The sequence below is a fragment of the Aquila chrysaetos genome, chromosome 2 (assembly GCF_900496995.4).
Source record: "Aquila chrysaetos chrysaetos chromosome 2, bAquChr1.4, whole genome shotgun sequence".
In the NCBI taxonomy this organism is placed as follows: Eukaryota; Metazoa; Chordata; class Aves; order Accipitriformes; family Accipitridae; genus Aquila; species Aquila chrysaetos.
The window spans coordinates 57,433,141-57,456,370 of NC_044005.1; the positions used below are offsets into that span (position 1 = coordinate 57,433,141).

Below are 23,230 nucleotides of genomic sequence, written 5' to 3' on the forward strand. Positions count from 1 at the left end.
CTTTTAGGTAACAGTTTGAGCCTTGAATGTATGGATTTAAGGCCTAAATTAAGCTTGATTATTCAGTAGGGACCTATAGAACATAAGGGGAATATATGTTGATGTAATCACAGAATACGTGCTGTTACCTGTCCTGAGGATGCTCATTAAGTTCCTGAGATGTGATGGGGTCTCTTAGCCAGTTCTGATGGATTCAGAAGGATCTTTGCATGTGAAAAGTTAGGGTTAGATCGTGAGCTGCTTGATGGCAAACTACACTCCTGAACTACAAATAGTGTACCAAACCTGTGAATTAAGATTTTGTTGTCTTGTCTGTTTTTATTTGCATCATGGTCTCACAAGGACTTCTGATGCTGTAGAAGTGAAATGTATGCTTGTGCCATTTAAAAGGCAACCTTGATTTGCAGGTCTTGCCCCAGTGCAGGTGAGGTGGGGGAAAGGAAGAAAACTAGTAGCTCCATTAAGAATTTAAGAATTTGGATCTTAAGGTCTAATCTATGTTATAACTCTTAAAACACAAGACCATTGCATGACATGCTTGGCTGCAGATATGTTCGGAATATGTGTATAACTGTTGTTTGTTAGAGCAGCTAGGATTAAACCTTTCTGGCAAATCAGGCTGTCATCTTTGAAGTTAATAGCTAATACTTTCTTACACAGAATGTCACTGATTCTAAATCAAAACAGAACATGATCCTTGGTGTTCAACTGTTTAGTAATTAAAAAAGTGAATAAAGAAGCCAGTGCTAATTTGAGGGGAGGGGGAGGAAAGGAAAGATAAAAATGTGCCTGGAAATTAGTTCTGGAATTCAATTTTTTTTTTTAGGCCCTTAGTTAAAAATGTGATTACATTGTGCTTTGAAAACTGTCTCAGACAGCAGAAAACATTCTTGTGTGACTTATAAAAGGAAAAACAAGTGGTTACAGCCATTTCTTATCGATTTGTTCCTTGTTTATTCTTCCTACCACAGCATTTTCAGACTTTATTAAGTGTCAAAGGTCAAGCTCAGTTTACCATGAAATCCAAATGCATGTGTTTTTCTGTTAATGATTGACTTCAGCCTTCCTTTAAAGGTTCCTGAAGGCTTAATACTTATAATCTCTACCAGCAATATTTTGCCTAACAGTGCACTGTTTTAACTTTTGAGCTTTTGTTTTAGCTTTTATTAACTTAAGCATTTGTTTATTTTCCTCTAACTTTAAACTACATAGAAGATCTGCAGTCTCTCTAGTAGTAAAAGCTGTTTGCCTCTAAGAATATCTTTAACTGTTTCAGGTTCCTATTTTGTGTCTTACAGTTTGAAGAAAATGTCATGATCAGTTTCCCATGATACTTGCTTTGGATTCACCATTACTACCTGTTTTGTTGATTTGTTAAAGGGGGAACCAACAAGCAAAAAAGCCCCCAAGTTCTGCCTAAGCTTGTGTTATTACATCAAGTGTAAATTAGATGGTACCTAGCTGCAGTGGTACGGGATGTTTTGTCAGTGCATGAATACCCATTTTTCTGACTTCTCTGTTTTCCTGCTGCTTATGCTGACAAGCACTTGATCTCAGTAGAAATTCTGATCTTGTGTTGTTATTACTTACGAAGGCAGAGTGTGAAACTAGTCCTTTTTTTGTAAATGGCAAGCTTGGGGAAGGTCACCGTATTAAGGGTATATGTGAATTTCTTCTGGCACTTGGTCTTTCATCTGTCACACATCATGTCAGAGAACATTTATGGTGTATAAAGCCTTGGAAGAAATCAGTGTATGTTCTGACTTGATACAATGGTTGTTTTTGTTTCTTACTCCTACTACATGAGCTTATTTTGCTAATTTTACAACATATTGGCAAGTTTATGCTTCTTTCCACCTTGTTGCCTCAAGGCCAAAATGGCACATGCAAACCTGAAGTAGCATTTGGGACTGTCACAAGGTACGTATACTAAAGAGATACTATACATTATCACAGGAACTGTTACAGCTATTTATAAAATCTGTGAGTTCAATCTCTTCATTCAGAATAAACTAGTTCGCAATGTCTGATAATGACTTAATGTCTGCTGAAAACAGAGCTTACGCTTTCACGCTTGTGGTACTGGAAATGGGGTGTCTGTTCAAAGATCTCTTTACTGGGATCCAGTGGGTCATATATAGGTCTTGGTTTCTGACTCATAACTACCAGTATCTTTCAGTAATAAGGTTATTCAATAAAAGACTTGTTCCTCAGGGACAAGAATAAAAAGAGTGGGGAAAAAACCAATGTCTTGTATTCCTGTTGGATAATTCTATTAGTCCCTGGTTCATAAACCTTTGTATTGGCCATGATCTCTTTGAGTGTGTTGTGGAAATCTGATTAGATCCTCTGTAGATAATTCTGATTCTTAAAGCCTGTTCAAGATAGCTTTGGTGTCCAAAAGAGATGGTATTTCCTTATGCTAAATCCTCTTTGCCCAAAAGATTTTTAGAAATTTTATTTAAATTGGGGCTTAATTTTTTGTTTGGTTTTTTTTTGATAGTATTGCTTTAAGGGAGAGCCTAGCTCAGATATCTGCAAACTAGACGCTTGAAAGTAAGCAAACTGAAAGCTGTAGTCATGTAACCTGAGTTCATAATATAGGATACTTCCTGTGGCAGCATTATGTCATAAATTTATTTTTAGTCCTTAAATGTATACTTTCTCTAATGGGATCAGCAGATCTCTTTTGAGTAGAACAAGCAGTGCACTTTTTTGACAGTAGGAATTCTAAATGTGTCAATGCATGCATTTCAATGTCTGCTTTCCTTTTCTACTGACATACTGTTCTGTGATCTGTGGATTTCTCAGTAATGGGAACAGTGATGTGGAAATTCAGTTGCTCTTCCTTTTGCACCCGCAACTAATGAAATTCCTTAGAATTCATGAGAAGTTACTGAGCAGTCTGAATTTTCACAGGCATGTGTAAGCAAGGCATGTAGCACAAGGTATTTGACGTTGTCTTTGGGTAGTGATAAGTTGGATAAAAATAGGGTTGGCAATTTCCAGGAGGGTGACCTACAGAGGCTCTCTGGACATGGGAGGATATTCTGACACTTGCTGGGTCTAATGGTTCAGTTGTTCTCTTGGCTGCCTAACATCTGTTGGAACAATTCTCTCTTTTGGAAATTACTAGCTTTTCCCTGGAGAAAGAAAAACAGATAATGGATAAAAGATGATGTATCTGGACTGCCTTAGGCAAAGGGTAAGCCTGTGTTTCTGGGCATAGGAAACAAGAATAAAACAATATTGATGGAAAAAGTGCATCAGTAGGAGGGAAATAGAGCAGTTCTAAGCAATGAAGCTACATTTATAATGCTAACAATAGGTTTCATGAGATCTACTTGTAAAGATCTCTTTGGCTTAGAATTCAAGGTACCTTCCACTCCTTCCCATTTGCGAAGGGGCTAAAAAAAAAGGGGTTTAATCTTATGGCTTAGTTCTAGGTTTTTTTTTCTGTTACCTGAAGGAATTTTTACATCTCAGATTGAAGGTATTGGTGGCTGGCCTAATATTGCCAACCTAAATTTTTTTCTTCTGAAGAACTGCTAAGGTTTAACATGATCTTCAGAATCTAGTTTTTCAAGAAGCAGGGGTTTAGAACAGTATTCTTCCATAAAAAAACCTTGAGTTTGGAAGAGACTCTGGTTATCTGGTCTGACACCCCTCACTCAGCAGGGCCAAGTTAAAAAAAAATACATTGAGCTTCTGAGTTATATCAGGTTGTTCACAGCCTTGTCAAGTTTTCTGTATATCCAAGGATGGAAATTCCACAGCTTTTCTGGATCACACATTCTGGTGTTTGACTACCTTCATGGTAAAAAATTGTTTTATAACATCCACTTGGAATGTCCTTTATTGCAGTTTCAGTAGTTTTTTGTCCTGTCACTGTGCACCGCTGAAAAGAGACTAGCTTTATATTCTGTAATAATCACCCGTTAGGTATCTGGAGGCACTACTTAAATTCCTTTTGAGCTGCTGGTCTTCTCATCTGCAGGCTGAACAAATTCAAACTTTATAGCCTGTCCTCATGCATGAGCATGTTGGTGGCTGTTAAGACTTGCTGAATTCTTGTGTTATTGCTGAGAGATTAATATGGCAGACTAAATTCAGTGTACATATGTGTCTAGTGGGGACAAATATAAACCAAATACATGCTGAAAAAAATAAAATGGCCTCTACATCAGTCATTACCATTAGGAGGAAAATAAGGTCATGGATAATTTTCTAAACATCTTTACTCTGAAGCCATTGCAATACTTTTTTTTAAAAAAAAAGATATAATTAGGAGATAGCTTCTGTGCTAACATAACTTTTTTTTTCATTCTCTTATTGTTTGTCCCATATTAAATACTGTATGCAGTTCTGAGTACCCTGTCTCAGAAACAGTATAATACAATTAGACTCTATGTAAAGGGGGAAGAGGGAAAAGTGTATCTTCTATACAAAGACTAAGTCAAAAAGATTCTTCATTTTGGAGAAGAAACTAGTATGAACAGATCTGATAAAGGCCTATAAAATCATAGGTTGCAAGAGGAAATTTAGCAGGGATGATTAGTTCATATTTCTTACAGCAGAGGAATTAAAGAGTATGAGCACGTTCAAAACAAAGGGGAATTTATTTTTTATGTGTTGTTGGTGCCTGAGTGTGTTCTGTTTACAGTAAAATGCAGTGAAGCCAAAGTAATATTGATGGAACTAAATGTTCTTGAATGGTTAAATGCCACTTTCTGCTTAGGAGGTTTCTAAGCTGCTTATTGCTGGATGTTGGGAGGACACAGCCAGGGAGAAAGTATTGCAGGATGCTAGCCCTTTTTCAAATATTCTTTGAGTATTTTGTGGTGGTCAGAAACAGGATACTGGGCTAAATCAGTCTTTGATCTACACAGTATTGCAATTCTTTTGTTCTTAAAAGTAAATGCCATGTAAATGTGATTATGTAGGCAAGGAATTATTAATACTAGCTGGAGACGAGCAAATTATCTCCAGAAATAACTTTGAACAACCACTTCTGTTTCCTCCAAACAGGATCTCTCAAGTTCCTGAGCTACACTCATAAAAAAATCTTATGGAAGCCAATCTTCTGCTTTGCTGAGGAAAATATCCTTGTATGTAAATGGCTGTAATAGAAGTGCAGGTGTTTCACACAGCCCATAGTTAAGTTATGGAGTAGTTTGCTGTAAGATGATGTGGATGCTGAAAATGTGTAAGTGTTGCAGGAGAGGATGGCAGTTCATGGAGAAGAAATCACCAGAATATTGATAATACACTGGAGGAAAAAAAAAAAAAAAAAGATTGTCCAAATTTTAGTAGGAAAAAACAAAAAAGAATCCCTGGCTTAGGAAGTCTCTCAGCTGTTACTGGTTTGAGGCTGGGAGAGTACATACAGGCTTCCTTATTCTTGCATAATTCATAATTAATAACTTAATGGAAGCATGTAAATTTTCATATTGTGAACTTTGTCAAGTATTTTTTTAAAACACAAGGAAAGCCCTGCTAAATATTGAAGCTGAGCCATTATTTAAGCAATTGCATTAACTCTGCATTATAAATTTATTGTAATAGGTTACTTCTGCACAAACGTTTTCAGTGTGAGACAGTAAAACATTTTTAAACATCTGCCATTCAAATAACTTGTCCTATATTGTTTATTTTACACATTTAAAAATATGTATTTCTTGGAAATCTGCTTTGTACAGTACTTTCCACAAAACAACAAGCATTTCACATACTTTCAGTGTGAGAGAAGTATTATTTCCAGCTTATAAATGGAGCAATAAATGAAGGATTTGACTCCAAAGCAGTTTGTCTCTGATTCTGTACTTTCTTTTCATTATGAGTTAACACAAGAATTTCTCATTATCTGCACCATTATAGTTTGTACTTAAAAGTATTAGCTGTGTAGTATGGCCTGAACTACTGTACTGGTTATATAATGAGATGGTGGGAGAACCGATTTTTAGGCAGGATATCTGACAGTGAGCAGAGGTACTGGTTTAGGTGATGGTTGGCCAGTCTGTTTTGCAAGTGCTCAAAACCACTGTAGCTATAGGTCTTTGCACATGAGAATCTGTTGTATTAAATGTAGGAAGCTTGCTCTCGCTTTCCACAGTCTGTGCTTCTTAGTATGTGTAGATTATTCTGCAACCTATCCAGTGAACTGTAGTTATACTGCTGTCTTGGTTTGCTGTACGAGCTACACAAACACAGATATATGATTTTTTTTTAATGTGGGGCAACAAAATATTTCTGAGTCAATTTTGAATCCTCAATTTAAATATTCTTCTCTTCACTTGCCTCATATCACTTGTCTTCCAGACAGTAGCTTTTTGTTCCCTGTCTCAACCAGAAAAATCTCAGGGGAAGATATTAAAAAAATTCTTGAAGTTCATTAAAGAATGAAGGGTGTTATTACTGTGTTAAGCCAACCACTTGAAAGACACTTGTGAGAATAAAACTGATAAGTTTCTTATTGTAATGCATAGAAAAATCTTGATTGTGAAGAGGAATGCTGTGGATGAGTAGCCTTTATTTAAATTTATGTACAATAAAGCATTCCAATGCGATATGGTATTAATGCTTTCTTTTCTGTTGTCTCAAGTCCTAGTGCTCAAGTCTAAAGAATGAACTAAAACATTTAACAGCTTGGTTACATATTTATCTACCAAACTATGATTATGTAATCTAGCTGTGACAATAGGAATGATTTTGTGAATGCTCAGATATAAGATACTATATTTATAGCTGAAGACAAAAGACGCTATTTAAAATAAAGCTGATTTTTAAAAAGTCATGGTAAAACAGCAGCATATCTGTGGATTCTGTGGTATAGTTTCATTGCTATAGACTTTTGAAGAGAGAAATAATTAAAGAAATATGAGAACAGATTATAGCTGAAGTACGCACATTTGTAGTGAACTGATAAGAAAAGAACATGTAGCTGTGACTTCACTTCAGAATAATTTTAGTTATAATAAAATTTGGGGTTTTTTTAATCTATTATGTGCTTCAGTGGCACAGAAACAGACTTTTCAGTGTAGATGCTACTAATAGGCTCTCTGGTATGATATTTTAATTTTAAGGATAACTTCTTTTCCATCTTCTAGGAAAGCTTGGCAATTGGTTATTCTGCAATTACATGTTTTCTTCTAGTGCCTTAAGGAAGGTTTAAGTCCTTAAAGTAGGAATAGCTTTTCTTCTATGGCAATCAAAATGTTTTGTGTATGAATATGAATGCAGTTATATGTAGCAATTAGGTGCTGTATTAGTATCTGAGTTAACAGCTCTGGAATATAGCCAGCTTGTGGCCAGGAAAGGGGCCAATGGCCTGGAGGAGAAATGTTTTAATATGTAATGACTGCTCTAGAGAGCTCTCATTATTCTGGCAAGCTGCATTTGTAATTTTTCATATTACTCATTTGGGACAGTGGTTGTAACTTCTTTTTAAAAATGTGGAAGACAAGTCATTGTACCTGTTTCATACTGAGTGAAAAAGTGTAAGAGTACTTCAAAACTTACTTGAGCAAAGTGAAACTGAAAATTACCTGGGTCTATTGAGTATATTTTATAGCCATCAGTTTCTTCATAGGATCAAGGTATTGCAGCAAGAATTATTTGCCATAAGGTAATTAACGATTTACACATGTGCTGTTCTGAGTAGATCTTAATTCTTTTTGGTGCTAGGTTTCTTCATAAAGGATGAATACAGTAAATTTTCTTGAGCTATGTATACATGTGAAGTTAAGCTTCAGGAACATTCTTTTCATTAAAGTTGTCCATACAAGACATGCCAACAACATATCTAAGTTACATTTCGGTAGGACACAAGAGCCTCATATTAACTTAAAGTTGTAATTTAAAGGGCTCCAGTTTCCATTAGGTAGATAAGTGGTAGAGCATGGGCTCCCATTTCTGCAGTTTAATGCAGTGCCATTCTGAAATGCTTCAGATAAGACTGTTGTCTTTCCCCTTAACTGTCTGTTGTGTTGAAAATCAGAGGGAACCTTTCTTTTTTAGGCTTTGCTGTAACAAAAAAGAGAGAATCAAGTGATAAGAAAGGCATATTTCTTTCATTAGTACCTGGAAGCATGAAAATACAAAGTTAGCATGTTGTTCATGCATGAATGTGACTTGAGCTGAATGTTTTCACTTCAGGTTCTTATATTCCGATTATTTAGTTAGCTGTATAAGCCATTGAAAAGTACTGTAAACTATTTGATTTCACTAAGGAGAAGGCTAATTGAATCACAGCCTGTGTTAACTGGAAACTAGGACTGCTGGAGTTGTATCTGTGACTCTGAAGTAATTTAGTCTGTGACTTTATGCAAGTTGCTTAGTCTGTTTCAGTTGCCCAGTGTCTTTACCTGTTTGTCTCCATGAATGGGGTGCATGTACCTGTCCATGTGAGATTGGATTCTCATAACCAGTAGTCTCTGGTGGTCTTCTCTAGTGCCACAGTTGCCTTTGTGTCTTGTCACACCTAGGCAAGAACGCTGGCAGAAGGTTAAACCATGCATTGGTACCTTCGTACCACTGTCAGTCTCATGACAGTGAGTCTTGTAATGTCCACTTCTCAAGAGTCAGTTGCCTCTTCTCCTGGCCTTGCAGATCCCCCAGGTGTCACAGGTACTCTGTGATTCCTAGCGCTGCCCTGCAAGTCATGCAGAGATGCTGAGGACTGTTCATGGTGGTGGAACTACCATTTATTTCGGGGGGGTGACAGGAAGCCATGGACTTTTTACCTCTTAGTGTCTGCAGTTTCCTTTGGACAGTAGAACTGCAGGCTCTATACAGCTCACCCTGGGAAAGGTAAGTAAAAAGATGTGAGTCTTGTAGAAGTTAGACTTCTAAGAAGATTTGCAACTGGCTGGTCTCCAGGCTGTATGAGAGCATTTACTCCCTCTGATTCCTGCTTACAAATTGTAGTCGGTATAATGTTGTCTTGCAACATCAGGAGCCATCTGGGCTGTAAAATGGGACAGATCTCAAAGTTATCTCTTGCCACACCCAAGGTGCATTTGAGCCTTCCTTCCTTAACTGCAGAGTAAGAGAAAGGACAGACCTTCCATAAATTTCGTCTTTGCCTGAATTTCGTCTTTGCCTTTCAGTCAGCGTTACAGGGGCCTTGTTATTCCTAGTCGTTTGTGCTCTCCTTTCATACAGCTCATGTTTCTACTGCTATCTTGTCTGGGTTAGTCACACCCAGGAAATGCAGGAAATACCCATAAAAGTACTTCACTCTTCTTCAGATTGTGCCTTGAAACTCCATCATATTTATCACATGCTCAAAAAACCCCAGTAACAGCCCCCCCCCCCCCCCCCCCCCCCCCCCGCCCCAAACAGTTAGGTCATGGTTCATTGAGATCATTGTTTGCCCTAAAATAAAGGGTTTATTCCTTGTACTCTTGTTTCTGTTTTTCTCTAGCCATCTGTTCTCTTTTGTCTTTCATTTACATTGTAAACTCTTTGAAGAAACAATTTTTTTGTTTGTGTGTTTGTTTTGCTCTGTTGTCTTTAGTGCCTTGCACAATGGGGTCTTCCATCAATGTGTAGGGCTCACTGGTGTTTTAACAGCACTACTTACTTCTAAGTCTTGGTATTGGTAGATATACTGGTAAATATACTTCATTAGGTCTCTTGATTATATTTTTTTTTTCCAGATAATTTTATTTGCCCTTATCACTGAGTCACAAGTGTTTATCTAACTGTCTCTTTAGGAAAGATATTCTAAACAATTCCAGTTACACAGATTTAAATCCATTCCAGGTTGAAAGAGTTTTTTCATCTCCTGTACAATTAAAGAAGTTAAAACATTTTTTCCAATGCATCTTGCATCAGCAGCTTTTTCCACTACCCGTTTAGGCCAATTGTTTTTCCAAATAGATGGGGACACTTACCCACCTGACTATATTTGTTGTAACTATTGTGCTACAGCAGCTTGATTTACCTTTATGTGCTGGGAGAACTATTGGGTGTAACATTAGTAACGCATGCATGTTTGAAAGAACAATTAGATGATAGCAGGTAAAAGATGTGGTTCTGAACACCTGTATGAAGTGAAGCAGAAAGTTGACTTTAAAAATGAATCAAATTCTCTTCTACCTAAGTTATTTGAAGGTATTTTTGGTACACTGGGAATAAAAAACACCCTTGTGGCTGAAACTTTAGTGTACTCACCTGAACTGAATCTTAATGATCTAAAGACTCATTTGTAAGCGAAGAACACTTTTTCTGTTATGTATGGAAATGGTTGTACTAGCTCAAGTTCACTTAGTCTAAAGTAAATATTCCTAATGTGTATATTATGGTGTAAAAGCCTATTGTTCATTTAATCATTATTAATATTCAGTATGATCTAGATCTATGTAATTACCTTAAAAATTTGTTAATTGTTTTAGCAAACCTAGCTGTTTGAAGTCATTAAACTCTAGAATTAAATCAAGTGAAATGTGCTAATTGATGTCAGAATGGGTATGGAGCCTCAAAGGTATCTTTAATGGCCTAGTCATCAGTTTGAATACTAGCTTAGTTACTGGAGGAATAATTGTGTTTAAATGAAAAAAGAAAAGGTAAAAGTAATAATAACTTCTGTAGCTAATTGCATTCCTTGAGTTGATAAAGTCAAAATTAGTTGATTTTGTAAATTGGTCATGCTATTTTTACCATGTTAGGTAAATGTTAAAAATGTTAAAAATTCGGGTAACTATTTTAAAAATATTTAAATAATTGTTACCCAGCTTTTATCTAAGATTTTATGTTGCTGAACTAAAACAAATGCTAGCTGATAGCTTAAATCACTTGGTCTTCTAAAATGCTGTCATCTTCTGTTTTGCAGCATGGGTGAGCTCTCTTTCTATGGGGATGGTCTTCTTCTGTTCTCCAATAGTCAGCATATTCACAGACCTGTTTGGTTGTCGAAAAGTAGCTGTTATTGGAGCTGCAGTAGGGTTTGTTGGACTCCTTTCAAGTTCTTTTGTAAGGTAAAAAAATTACTTTCTATACATTCAAAGTACTTTATCAATCTTACAGTGTAGAATTAGTGCTGATCCTATCAACAGAATATGAAGGAGTAAGCAGTGCTACTTTATATTATCTGTTAGAGTAGAAATCTTGTTTTATTTGTTTTTCTTTCTAACTATGACTTGTGAAAACTCCAAGTGGTACTTTCAACTTCAGAAGTAATTTTAAAAATATAATATAACCTCATAACAGCAGTCCCTGTTGAACAGGAACCACTATATATAAATGTATTAACAGCAAGACTAAGGTTATGAGATCAACAGCATTGTCCTGGATAAACTTGTACATTTGCTTGATGTATGCTGTGTTTTAGCAGGTACCTAAACATTGTTTTTGTCTTCCCCCCTCAATTTGCTTTTCAATCACTGTTTTAATGTTGATAAATATGCAGTAGGACCTCCAGGAAGGTGTTAATGTTCTAGTAAAATTTGATGTCTTCTGTTCTTACTGGTGCAATTGCCAAACACAGATACTGAAAACCTTTGTATAGTGACATATACTTAGGGCTTATTGGCTTTATTAAGAAAATCTCAGTTCTTTCTTGTGTTATTGAAAAAACCTTGAACAGTAGTTGAGTGTTTTTCTTCCTCCAGATTATACTTCATTTTGTACATTCCTGTAACTTTTGCAGAATAAATCCTAAGAAGTTCAAGAGCGGCTGATCTGTTGGACGTGCCCAATAGAAGATGAGGAAACAGGAAGTTTACTTATTCTAGTCATCAGCAGAAATTGGTTAGTGAAGATAGGGTAATAAGTAGCAGGAAAATAAGTGACAGTTACCTCTAGTTCTGTCTGCTTTTTTCCTCACCCTTAGCAGAATAAGTACAGGAACAATCAAAAACAAAATTCAGAAGTTTCCTACATAGATGAAAATACATCTATACAGACAGGCTTGTGAAAATGTGTTTTCTATGCCTGTACTCCGAACCAGATAGATGTGAGCTGGCTGTGATCTGGATGGATGAATATCCATGCTGTGTGGCGCTATGCCTGAGCTAATATGTCTAGTTTGGGCATATGTCCCCTAATGTGAAAACATATCCACAAATTTACAGGAAGAGAAGATAAATAGTTCTGTCTTAGGTACTGAGACTAGTGTTTATATTTATTCTTGGAATAACTTACATTTATGGGAAAAAGCAAGCTTTGTTTTCTTTTTACTTGAGCAAGTTTCTGATTTTTACTTTATTTTTTGGTTTATACAAGTGCAAATATTTGCTTAGTTCATTTTATTAAAGCAAACAAACAAAAATTCCACTTCCTGATATGTTTGAAGAGGCTTGTTACCACAGGTGAGGTAAAAACTAAATGCATCTTGGAAGTTTTTCTTCTTCCTTGCTTCCCAGTAGTGTAAGTGATGAATACTAAACAGTCTTGTTATTATAATTAAACTCCTTGATAAAGGAAAGATGTCTTCTTCCTTTGAACAAAATACTATGATCCTTGTGTTTTCCTTGATATCCAATGGAACAAGGGCACAGAAGAGGCATGTAAAAGGAAGTTATTTTGTAAAGGTTTTATAAAATATTTTAGCTTATTTGAATTTTGTTTTAGAATTTGAGGAGCACTTTGAGAGGAGAGGTGAATTCTTGTTAGAGTACATGCCATGTTAATGTGCAATCTTGGTGTTTCGTTATGTTACACTAAATGATTTATGCCTATGATGTTATCAGTTAATTGAGGGAGTGTAGTTCAGATATAGAAGTCAATGTTCTAAAAGTAAAATATCGTACAGTAGGTAAATATAAATATGATTCACTGCTTTTGTTACATACTGATTTCTTAATATAAATTTTATCTCTTAGGAAGCTGAGATGTAAGGCTATTTGTAATGCAGGAAACTATTCTACTATGTATGTCATGCTGCAAAGTCTTTGAATGAATCTAGAGATGGAAGTAGAATTTCTCTGTCCTTACTGTATTATGTTCCTCCTCTCATTTTATAACTTCTGTTTTATTTTTCCTGGTTATTTTCCATTGATAAAGGTAATCAGTCTTTCCCCTTATGTTGTTTCTGCTGGCTTAGCTTGTGTATAATCAGTTTTAGAAATTGATAGTTTAATGTAGAAAGCAACAATATTATGTTACACCAATATTCTTTTTCACAGTAATACATAAAACCAGAGTTCCTGTTGTCACACCTTTGTTGGTCAAATACTATTTTCTCAGAATTTCTCTAATTCCATGGGAAGCTTGCGGAGTGTATTTTGATGTAGAAGGATGCTGGCAGGTAACATCCTATGATATGATGAAAAGCACTGCATAAAGCATTCATACTCCTTAAAAAAAAGTTAATATATTGGCTAACAGGTTAAATGGTTTTCTATAACTGCTTTAAAAGCAGGTGTTAGCTGATAGAAAAGAGCCCATGGTTCACTGAAAACCTTACATCTTGTATAAAAACATTTCTCACAAATTGCCTCCTTCATTTGAATGTTGAAAATATTTGCTTTGACTTATTACTAAATTAATTATACAAACACTGTTACCTTATACTGTTAAGATTTCTTGTACAAGTATCTTTTAATGTCCCATGTCTGCCTGTGATCTAATACAGTGGCTCTGCTTCATTTCAGTTGTCTAGTAGATGGTAATGTTGGAGAACCTTATGAAGATCCTCCTTAATATGGGCTGAAAAGTTTCATTCTTTATTAAGCTTTTTTCCTATTTATTTCTTAGCATATCCAAAATCTGGATCAAAGCACCAAATTTAGAATATGTAATAAAAAGGAGATTATTTGTCTAAAAAACCCCAACAACCTGAAAAGTCTATAACTTATAATGTATTGTATTGCCAAAACTTGACAGTATTTTTGTTTTATTTTTCATTCTTAATGATGTTTACTACTTCTGCTATTGTATTTTCATAATAAACTATAAATACTTGATTTTTCTGGGTTCATGAGGAGTGCTCGGTATTATGTTTGAACTGGTAGCACAGTGAAGAAATGTATAAATCAAAACAATATAATTTTCTCTGGAAAAGAAGAAACCAAAAACCTAGCAGTGGTTGAACTTATGTTTGGCTAATTCACCTTAACAATGACTTTTAAAACTTTCTTTTAGTCAGACTATTTGGTGTAATTATACTTAAATATAATTTTGCTTTTTTACCTGTTCAGTGACTTCTATGAAACTGTCAGTGGAAGAAAATAGTGTAATTGCTGAATTAAGCTGGCACAGTGTATTTCAACTATAAGTGCATACTAACTCTTAACTCACTTCTGTAAATATGTCAGTTCATTGAAAAACTGTCTTGCATATGGTAGGTGAATGTGAGCATACAGTGTTGTACAAAACACTAATGATTTTTTCTTTCTTCTTTTGATATAGCACCATTGAACCTCTGTATTTCACCTACGGAATCTTATTTGCCTGTGGCTGCTCATTTGCGTACCAGCCATCCTTGGTCATCCTTGGGCACTATTTCAAGAAACGTCTTGGACTAGTGAATGGCATTGTCACAGCAGGCAGCAGCTTGTTCACCGTGTCACTGCCCTTCCTCCTGAGAGTTTTGATTGATTCTGTTGGCCTATACAACACCTTGCGGGTCCTGTGCATACTTCTGTTTATTCTGTTCCTGGCTGGCTTTACGTACAAACCCCTTGTTTCCAATGCCAAAGACAAGGAGGCAGGCAAGAAGGGAAAGTTCAGATTTCCTCCTGAAAAAAAAATTTGCAATTTCTCTGTGTTCAAAGTTCTTAGTTACCGAATCTGGGCTTTTGGGATCCCAGCTGCGCTTTTTGGATACTTTGTGCCTTATGTTCACTTGGTAAGTGCACATTTCTTCCTACATATGATGTATTTAATGTATATGATGTACAGCTATTTCCCTTTGTGTAACGGACTAAGAAAACTATTGGTGATAGGAAGCAATATTTAAAGTGCAAGTTGTGTTGGGGAGAAACATGAAATAAATTTTGATGTTCTTTGTGATTAGAAGAGATTCCAGGGGTCTAATCGGAACTTTTGAGCCAGTTAAAATTTTAGTTCCTTGTTCTCAATCTAAGGTTTAAAATACTTCAACCATGAAAAGAGATGTTTGAAAGGTATTCTGTACTATTCCAAAGTGAATTCTTTATTTTGGTACTCAGCTGCATACATTGCCAATGATACTTGTGTGATTCAGAGGAATAATGGAAGGAGTAAATAACAGAAAAAAATTAGAAGTTTTACCCACTTATGTTTGTTAAAATGTCTATTTTTAGGGTATATTTTATTGAACATTCTTCAGGTTTATTAAAAGTAAAATACTTGGATTTTTCTGTCTCCCAGACTTTAGCTTTGTAGTTTACTACTATAGCACTAATATAACTGATTCTGTTATCCGGTGCTTCTAACTGCCAATTCAGCTGGTTTTTATTGCCGTCTACAGTAACTGATAGAGCTTTAGCTTCTAATGTGGGGAAGCTGTTAATCAGCCATTTCTTATACTTGTACTAAAGTTAATTTGTTTCCCTAGCAGAGGTTTTTTTTCTTGTGTGTGTGTGTGGGTTTTTTTTCTGGTAGTACACTGTTAATCGAAGAAATTTTGATGCAACTGGGAGATGCATTACATGAAATGTATCTGGCTGGTACTCACTGCACTACTTAAATGGTGAATTACTTTTGAATGGTTTCCTGGTGGTGCTGTCTAAACTAAAGTGGTTTAAAAGGCTTAAAAGGGAAAGGGGGGAAAAAAGCCCACAACCTGCAATGGGATGCTCTATTTAGATCATTACACATCCTCATATTTGAGTATTTGATAAAGAGCATGGACTAGTAGATCTACTACCTGCTATGAAAACAGAAGGATCATATTAATATTTGTTATTCATCCATGATAGAACAGTAAGATGAATAAGAAATGTCTTGAATTCTGTAAAAAAAAAAAAAAAAAAACCCACAAAAAAAACCAAAAACAAAAACAAAACTTCAACTCCTTAAAAAGCCCATGGATTTGTATACAATATAGCAAGCAGTGTCGTTGCTTTCTGGTAATACATTGGTTGGATTACTGACTCTGCATCAGATACTTATTTTAAAAATTACCTTAGGGTGGGGGCTGGTTTGTTTTTGAGCAGTTGTAAACTGACTTTTATTCATGGCTAGTTCTTGTTACTTAGTTTTTAATAATGTAGACCTTATTCTATAACACTTAGAAGTAGACTACTTCAAAGGACTGTACCATCAGATGACTAAGCTATTGTGACATCTTATGCTATTTCCCCAGAAGTTTTGTAGAGATCTTTTGTAATAAAACAGTGTTCAGAGGAGTAGAAGGGGAAGTATTATAGCAAAAGCTATTGGATAGATTGTAAATGATCATTAACGCTTGCAGAGAACTGAAGAACGAGGCTATACAAGGATACAGAACCTTTAAAATACATTTATTCAACAACAAGCTCGTAGTTTTTTACAAAGGTGCTTGTACAAATGCTTCTTGTTTCTAGATTGGACTACAGTTGCTGGTTGACTTGGAGAGGACAAAACCCTTTATTTTTTTTTTTTATATTGTACAATTTTTTTTAGTGTGTGTTTTCACTCCTGTGGAGTGCCTTTTCCCCCATATCAGATTGGCGCGAATTCTGATTGCAAAATACAGCTCCAGTACAGGAAAACAACTTGATCAAGGCTGTTCCTAATATAATGTTTGATAACACTATAAAACTATTCCAAAGTACAGTTAGAATCTAATATTTTAAAGATTATCTCAAAATTATACTGAGAGATTTAAATTCCAGCTTTTTTTTTTTGCTCAGAGTTTCAGAGGAACCATGAAGCTTAATTATTTATAACATAAAATCTTCAGTGGTAGTCAATTTGCTTTGTATGCCACTTCTGAGAGGGGAGGCTTCACCAGCTCTTAGGAACTCTTCACTGATAACTTTTATTATCAAAACCTGCTCCTGAAACCCGTGAGTTTTTGTTTTAATTTACTTGTCTCTAAATACTCAATTTTGCTGTATAATTCTCTGGTCCTCCTGTAAACGAGAGAGGAAAATATTCTTAAACAATGTGTAGTAAGCTCCTACTGCTTTTTAAGGAAACTATTCTAAACAAGAAGCTTAGCTCTCATCCTTGGCTTTGCAGATAGTATTACTAAATAGAAAATAGCTTGATTTTTTTTTTTCTTTAATCTTTTAAAACATCTGATTATTTATGATTTGGGTTTCTATCCAGAATTTAATTTAGGTACCTTTGGATATTCACAAAGAATCCATGGACCATTGAGGTACTACTTAAAGTGAGTTATGTACCCAGGACTCTTGACCATACTCTGAAATATTTAAAGCCCAAACCAAACTTTGATCAGTGAGTATGATAGGGATGGTAAGAAACAGTATGAATTGGAATAAAGTTTCATGTGCTTTTACTGATCAACTACGTAGGTACTATCAATGTCAGATTTCTGTTTGCTTATGTATATGGTCCATTAAGTACTGTGTAAGTGCTTGCTAATCTTTCAGAAAGCTTGACATACAAATAGTTTAATAAAATAATCCCTAGCTTTACTGATGTTGAAATGGAAAATTAAAACTCGAATTTCATAAATAGCAGTATTTCCACTTCCAGAATGTGTAAGACTTTTCTAACCTTTGGTCTTGGATAAGTGATCAGGATGAAAAGAGTTTTAATACCTGCAGGTCATATATTTAGGATTATTTTGTAATTATGTTGTATGTGATTGCAAAGGATGGATATATCCTCAGTAGCAGAAATCTTTGTGACAGAAAGCAGGAGTTCAAATCGCTGGGTTGGAGGATGTAGTCGTAGGACTAACGGTAAGCTTGCTGCTTGGGGTTTAAAGAATGAAGTGTTCCTGCAGCTAACCCCCCCATTTCTGTAATTATTTCTACATAAATCTAAACTCATTCAAGAATTTAGGTCTGCTTTTAGAACTGAGCAAACACTCATCCCTCTAGCTCAAATTTAGTAATTTCAAAAAGAAGAATCTTTTTAATTGAAAGAGATATTTATTTTTATGAAAACATGAGTAAGTGAAGAACCACAGCATATATTGCTGGTGGGTAATGATGTGTGGTGGGGGCGACTATTTACAACCTTGGAATGTCTCTGTGGATCTGTGTTTGAGAAAGTGAATAGATCAGTGTTTATGAAGGAACAGCATGGATTCTGCCCTTCATCACAGATACTTCAACTCCAGTAGATAGCTCTGGACTTTATTTTTATCCTAGTTTTGTCTGCTATTGATTAAAAAAACCCACATTTTATGTGCTTCCAGAAGTACATAAAAGTGTGTACTTCAAGGTAAGTCAAAGGCTATAAGAACAAGTAACTTTTTGTTGGTACATCTGCCTATCAAACCAGAGATTACTTTCCTCAGCTTTTGAAAATGAAAGTTACTATTGTTCCATTGTTTACTGCATTTTTAAAATTGTAGCAATTCTGGAAAAGGGATATGATACTTGAACAAGCAACAGCTTTTGTTATACTAAAACTCTTGAAGTTTTCCCACTGTTAGTGTTGGCCAACAATAGCCAGACTGCTAGAATGGGATGCTGGTTGCAAGTGCCCTAAGAAAAAACACTTATACATGGAGCCTCATGCCTACAACTCTTCCCTTAGCCCTCAGACCTGGTTCCTGTACTTACCAAGTCCCATTTTTCCCACCTGGAAAGGCAGTTTCTGCCAGAGTGTTGGGTGTTCTTGACCATGTGATGAAACACAGGTGCCATAGGCCCTACTGGTTAGGGTTATGTGTTGCCACTGGGGGCCATGGTAACTGGAGGTTGCAGGCTTGGTGTGCTCTAGTCACTGCACATCAGCTGCTGTCTGCTGGCTTGGCACAGCAGAGGAGCTCCTAAGGTCCCAGGCAGGGTCTCTGAGTGCTTCTGAGGCCAGCCTTGATTTCTGTGTCTCTCTTGTGTTTTCTGAAGCATATTGGAAAGGGGGATGCATGTTGTAAAACTTGTAGTAAGAAAGAAATAAAAGCTCATTTTGGGGGTTGGAATGGTAGAATTAGCCAGGTCTTTGCAATTTTAACCATCTGCACCCTATTTGCTAGATAGGGTAAAAGCTGTTAAAACCAGAGAAAATAACCTGCTCATGAACTAGGCTCTAAATAAAATTAAACAAATCAACAAATTCATTATATGGCATGCTAGATAGGATTTGTATGAAGGAGTTGGCAACAGTTACTGGTCTCCGACTGGTAGATATCAGCTGCATGTGAAATAGGCATCATATTCCTCTTGGCTCTTGTGGGGGAGAACCAAAAAGGGAGAGCTTTTCTTATCCCAGTTTAATTGGTGTCAAATACCATTAGTAGGTGTTCTATTCCATGTGATTTTGGTGAACTGGGTTGGGAGAAATGTTATAAATAGGTTTTGACTTAATTTCATTCTACACTTTTAGCATTAATTCAGATTGTTGAAGAGCAAACTGATAATTCATAGGATTACTAAATCAAACTGTTGTTATTCCTTTCAATTTTAAAACCAGTGTAAACTGCAGTGATTGGGAGTTTTTTTCTTTTGATATCTCTCTAAAATAGGCAAATAGCCAAATAAAAAAAATCAGTTTAGTCCATTCAGATTTAAATTGGGAGTCCACAACAGAAATCTGATTAATGCAAAATACTCTTTCCAGGTTGTTTTTAATAAGGACTAACTCACAAGGAAATGATTAAGTGTATTTGAAAGAAAATACACCTAGTTTCTGTGCCACTTGTCTTGTGCTTGTTCTGCTAATCAACAGAGAGCTGCCGTTTTTCAGGAATTGCGGTCTAATGTTAAGCATTTAGTGCTGTTCTCTCTTACCCTTTAAAAAAGTATGTACTTAATCAGGATCATACATCCTTAATTCTTATGAGTGTGATAGGTCAATTCTGTTAAAATTTGTTATAAGGTCACAGGTTAGGTAGTTTAAAAGATACGCTGTTGCTTTTTGCGCTTTTAGTGGGGTGAAAAGAAATACTGCTTAAAATGGGTGTTGTCACCACTTAGTCTTTTCTAAGCAGTGACTAAGGTCACTACTAAGGTTCAGTCTGAGTTTAGGACTATATTAATTATAACACATTTACAAAAAAAGGGGCCCAGTATTGTGTTGTGTTTTGATATAGCAATACTCGGCCACTGTGAGGAATACTGGTGTGACTGAATATCATCTTACCACTTTCAGTGCAGTGTTTCAGTCCTGTAGTAATTTGTCTTGGGACACTTAAAATATCTCCATTAATTCAGTTTCAAACAAAGATGTGGTTTAGTTTAACAGTTACTTTTATTAAATGCCTCTTGCTAATGATAGGTCCTGTCTTATTTATAGTGTTTGACACCTTGCGGGATGAAAAACTGAATTGAACAACTGAACAGTTGAACAAATTAGTGCAAACATTTATTACATGTTTTACTCTAAAAAAAGCAACTGGATGGTAGACAATACAATAAAAATGTGTATTGATAAAGTTTACCTTTCTAAGTCTAAATCTTTTTTTATAAACAAAACATGTACTCTTAAAGAATGGCTAGATCTATCTTGTATTTGAAAATTAGGCTTATTGTTTAAATGTGGTTATAGGCTTGTGTACAAAGCTACCCATTAATTGATAAGCAATGTGAAAGTTACCATAACACTGACTGTACTCTTAAAAGTTCAGAATAGCTCAGGAAAAATAGATTTCAATATTTCTTGCCTTGCATTGCTGCCTGTTTCTTAATTTACAGATTAATTACTTAATCTGACTTTTGATGCTTATCCACATTCATATTCCATGATGGGTACATACTTGCATATGTAGAGATTTTTGGTTAGCAGTAGCTATGTGGAGTGCATGTGTTCTGTGTCTGTGTGCTTCATATTTAAGATGTGAAAACATAGTGTGTGCCTGGCCACTTTTTCCAATAACTTCCTTGGGATAATCTGTCCTGGGAGACATTTAAATACTGGATTTATTCTCTTCCATAGATAGATTCACTGAAGATTCAGTAACTCATTGCTTCTCTGAATCTGCACATGCCAGGAATAGGTTCAGCTGGACCTCCAAGGAACAGGCAAGTGAGACTGCAGACTTAATGCTTGGAAAAAAAAATAGGTAGATACTCTCTCAGATTCTAGAAACTGCTACTGAGAAACAAAGCATCACCTTGGATTCTGCTTTAAGATTTTCATCAACTGTATTGGAAAAGAAAATGCATCTCAATGAAAATTGAGGAGACTTCCAAGCAGCTGGCCAGCTAAAAGGTATTCCAGAAAGATACAGCAGCCCCAGGACCACTGTTAGGTACAGACTCTCAGGCTCCGATGGCATCTTACTTGAAAATACGAGATTTGTGGGCTCCACTGGGAAATTGCCTATTCAGATTCTTGGGGAAACTTTGTAACGATGAAGTGAAGGTTCAGCCTCTAAATAAGCCTGGCTGCCAGCAGTGTAGCTGTTTTTCACTGGGAAATAAAATACACTGTAGCGTGTATGTCCTCTGTGGTGCTGTACTTTGCTGTATGAAAACCAGGAATACACTATGTTTGGAAGAATTCGGAGGAGATTCCTTGCTCCCCATGGTATTATATGTTGCATGAAGGTAATCAGTTTAGCTGCCTTCTCTTTTTATAGACCTTAGGAATGGCTGGAAAGAAGTGCCAGTGATGACAAGCTTTCTTACCAGGCCACTCATCCTCTGCTCTGCTTAGTCCACAAACAGCTGTGACAGATTGAGTACCTTGCTGTGCTTCCTTTGGAGACCACTTAGCCATTTTGAGCATTTGAGTCTGCATTACTAAGCATACCTAGTCGTCTTGGACTCTTTCATCTGGATAATCCTTCCAGTTCAGTTCATTTCCTAGTCATTACCTCCCATGGTCTTTCAGCTGTCCTTCCAATAATATCTTTTCCCCAGAAAACTTCCTATTGTAATAGGAAACTACTCACTTTCATCTTCAAAAAAGAACAGGTTTAGGGAAACCTGTTCACCTGCGAACTGAAGTTAGATGTAATTGAGAGACTGGTTGATATATCTTAATTTTCAGAATTCAACATTTCCATTACATTACCACATGTGTGAAGTTCCTTAGCTTGTGTTAGGTCAAAACTATTAACAATACCAGGGCCCTTGTCATTTGAATTATTGACAGCTTTGAGGATTTTAACCCCGGTGTTTGAGGTAGCTGCCTAATACAGACAGATCTTCTCTACAGAAAATAGTGGTGAAATATTTAGAGACCTGATGAAAGAGCTCAATAGGGTTTTTAAACCTTTGGCAGTCAAACTTTTTCGCTTGGAGTAATGAAGGTTATGGTGGCCTCTTTGGTTTCCACATTTGCAAGGGTGTACCTCTCGCAGTAAGTTCTAGAACCTGTTCAGGCTTGCAGATCAAAACATAACAGTTGAAAATGTACTTTGTGCTACATGCCAGGCTATATCTGTGATCACATATGAGCTGTTGAAGGTTGGCACAGGCAGGTATTTTTTTATATATATGCTTCTGCCGCCTTGAAATTCCAGAAGAGTTTAAGTGTCTGTGGGGGACCTTTGACATCCAGGGCAACTAGTTCACTGGGGGAAGCTCACTGGTTTTAGTGACAGATACAGTGCCCTCAAAATGTAAACTGTCTTTTCAGAACTCATGAATCTGTTCTCTAGACAATCTCTGGGCTTAAAGGTAGCTATGGGCAATACTGCAATTGTATCCTCTGTTATCAGAGAGAAAGGTCATGGTCCTTCTGCTGTATAGGGAAGCTTTAAAGCAATGTATTTCAGATATATGTCATCAGGACAGATGATGGGCACTTAAAGGCCCGTGATTTGGACAGTCTGCTTCTCAGGTGGAAGCTAAACTGTCTTCAAAATCTTCACCATCCTAACAAGGCACATTTTTATTCATGGGAGGGGCATGGAGATGGTTGGAATATCTGTAAAGTCCTTGATAGTCATAAGGACTTTTTAATGCATATAAACAAACCTATTTTCTGGGCTGCATCACAAAATCACACAGCTCAGATAAATATTAGTCTGTCTTTCTGTGGCTTAGTCTGTCTCCAGATCTTCTGTGTTTTGTGACTTTGCAAGTTGCTGGGTCTAATGCTGTGCCCACATAGTTGGTTCTCAGACAAAAGAAGATAGTGCTGTCTACTGGTCTATACTTCCTATCTTTGGCTGGAACATCCATTTTGTGCCTATTCCTTGGCAAAGAAAAGTGTGGTGTGTTGTTTGTGGGGTTTTTTGGTTTTTGTTTGTTTTGTTGTTTTTTTTTCCTTTAGAAACAACATAATGAAC

At 36.1% G+C, this 23,230-nt stretch overlaps 1 protein-coding gene across 1 annotated transcript in view; it reads left to right on the forward strand.

Annotated features, from left to right (window-relative positions):
• The window catches only part of SLC16A10 (solute carrier family 16 member 10), a 77,006-nt gene that overhangs the window by 30,975 nt on the left and 22,801 nt on the right, over positions 1–23,230 (forward strand). The window contains exons 2-3 of the mRNA XM_029999659.2: positions 10,835–10,979; positions 14,353–14,791. Of these exons, the coding sequence (XP_029855519.1) occupies positions 10,835–10,979; positions 14,353–14,791 (584 nt within the window). The remainder of the gene's footprint in view (positions 1–10,834; positions 10,980–14,352; positions 14,792–23,230) is intronic.